Here is a 242-nt window from a genome sequence, read left to right on the forward strand (position 1 = left end):
CCTCCCACTGCTGCTGCTGCTGCTGCTGCTGCTGCTGCTGCTGTTGCTGCTGCTGTGTGTGTTGGTAGCTGGCGTTTGCGCGTCTCTACTTGCGTCTGCATTGGACAGCAGTCTCGTATGTTTCTGCTGCAGCTGCTGCTGCTGCTGCTGCTGCTGCTGCTGCTGCTGCTGGTGCTGCTGCAGGTGTATAAAAGTTTCAGTCTGTACGTCTGGCTGGTTGCATACTATGAGCTGTTTGTGTT

At 55.8% G+C, this 242-nt stretch overlaps 1 protein-coding gene across 1 annotated transcript in view; it reads right to left on the reverse strand.

Moving 5' to 3' along the window:
* Positions 1-242, reverse strand: part of EMH_0060660 (protein phosphatase 2C, putative) — a gene marked incomplete at both ends in the record, with an annotated part of 3,824 nt that overhangs the window by 1,835 nt on the left and 1,747 nt on the right. Inside the window, one exon of the mRNA XM_013497818.1 lies at positions 1-240. Coding sequence (XP_013353272.1) covers positions 1-240 — 240 coding nt within the window. The remainder of the gene's footprint in view (positions 241-242) is intronic.

Source organism: Eimeria mitis, genomic scaffold (genome assembly GCF_000499745.2).
Source record: "Eimeria mitis Houghton genomic scaffold, Emh_scaff2954, whole genome shotgun sequence".
Taxonomy (NCBI): domain Eukaryota; phylum Apicomplexa; class Conoidasida; order Eucoccidiorida; family Eimeriidae; genus Eimeria; species Eimeria mitis.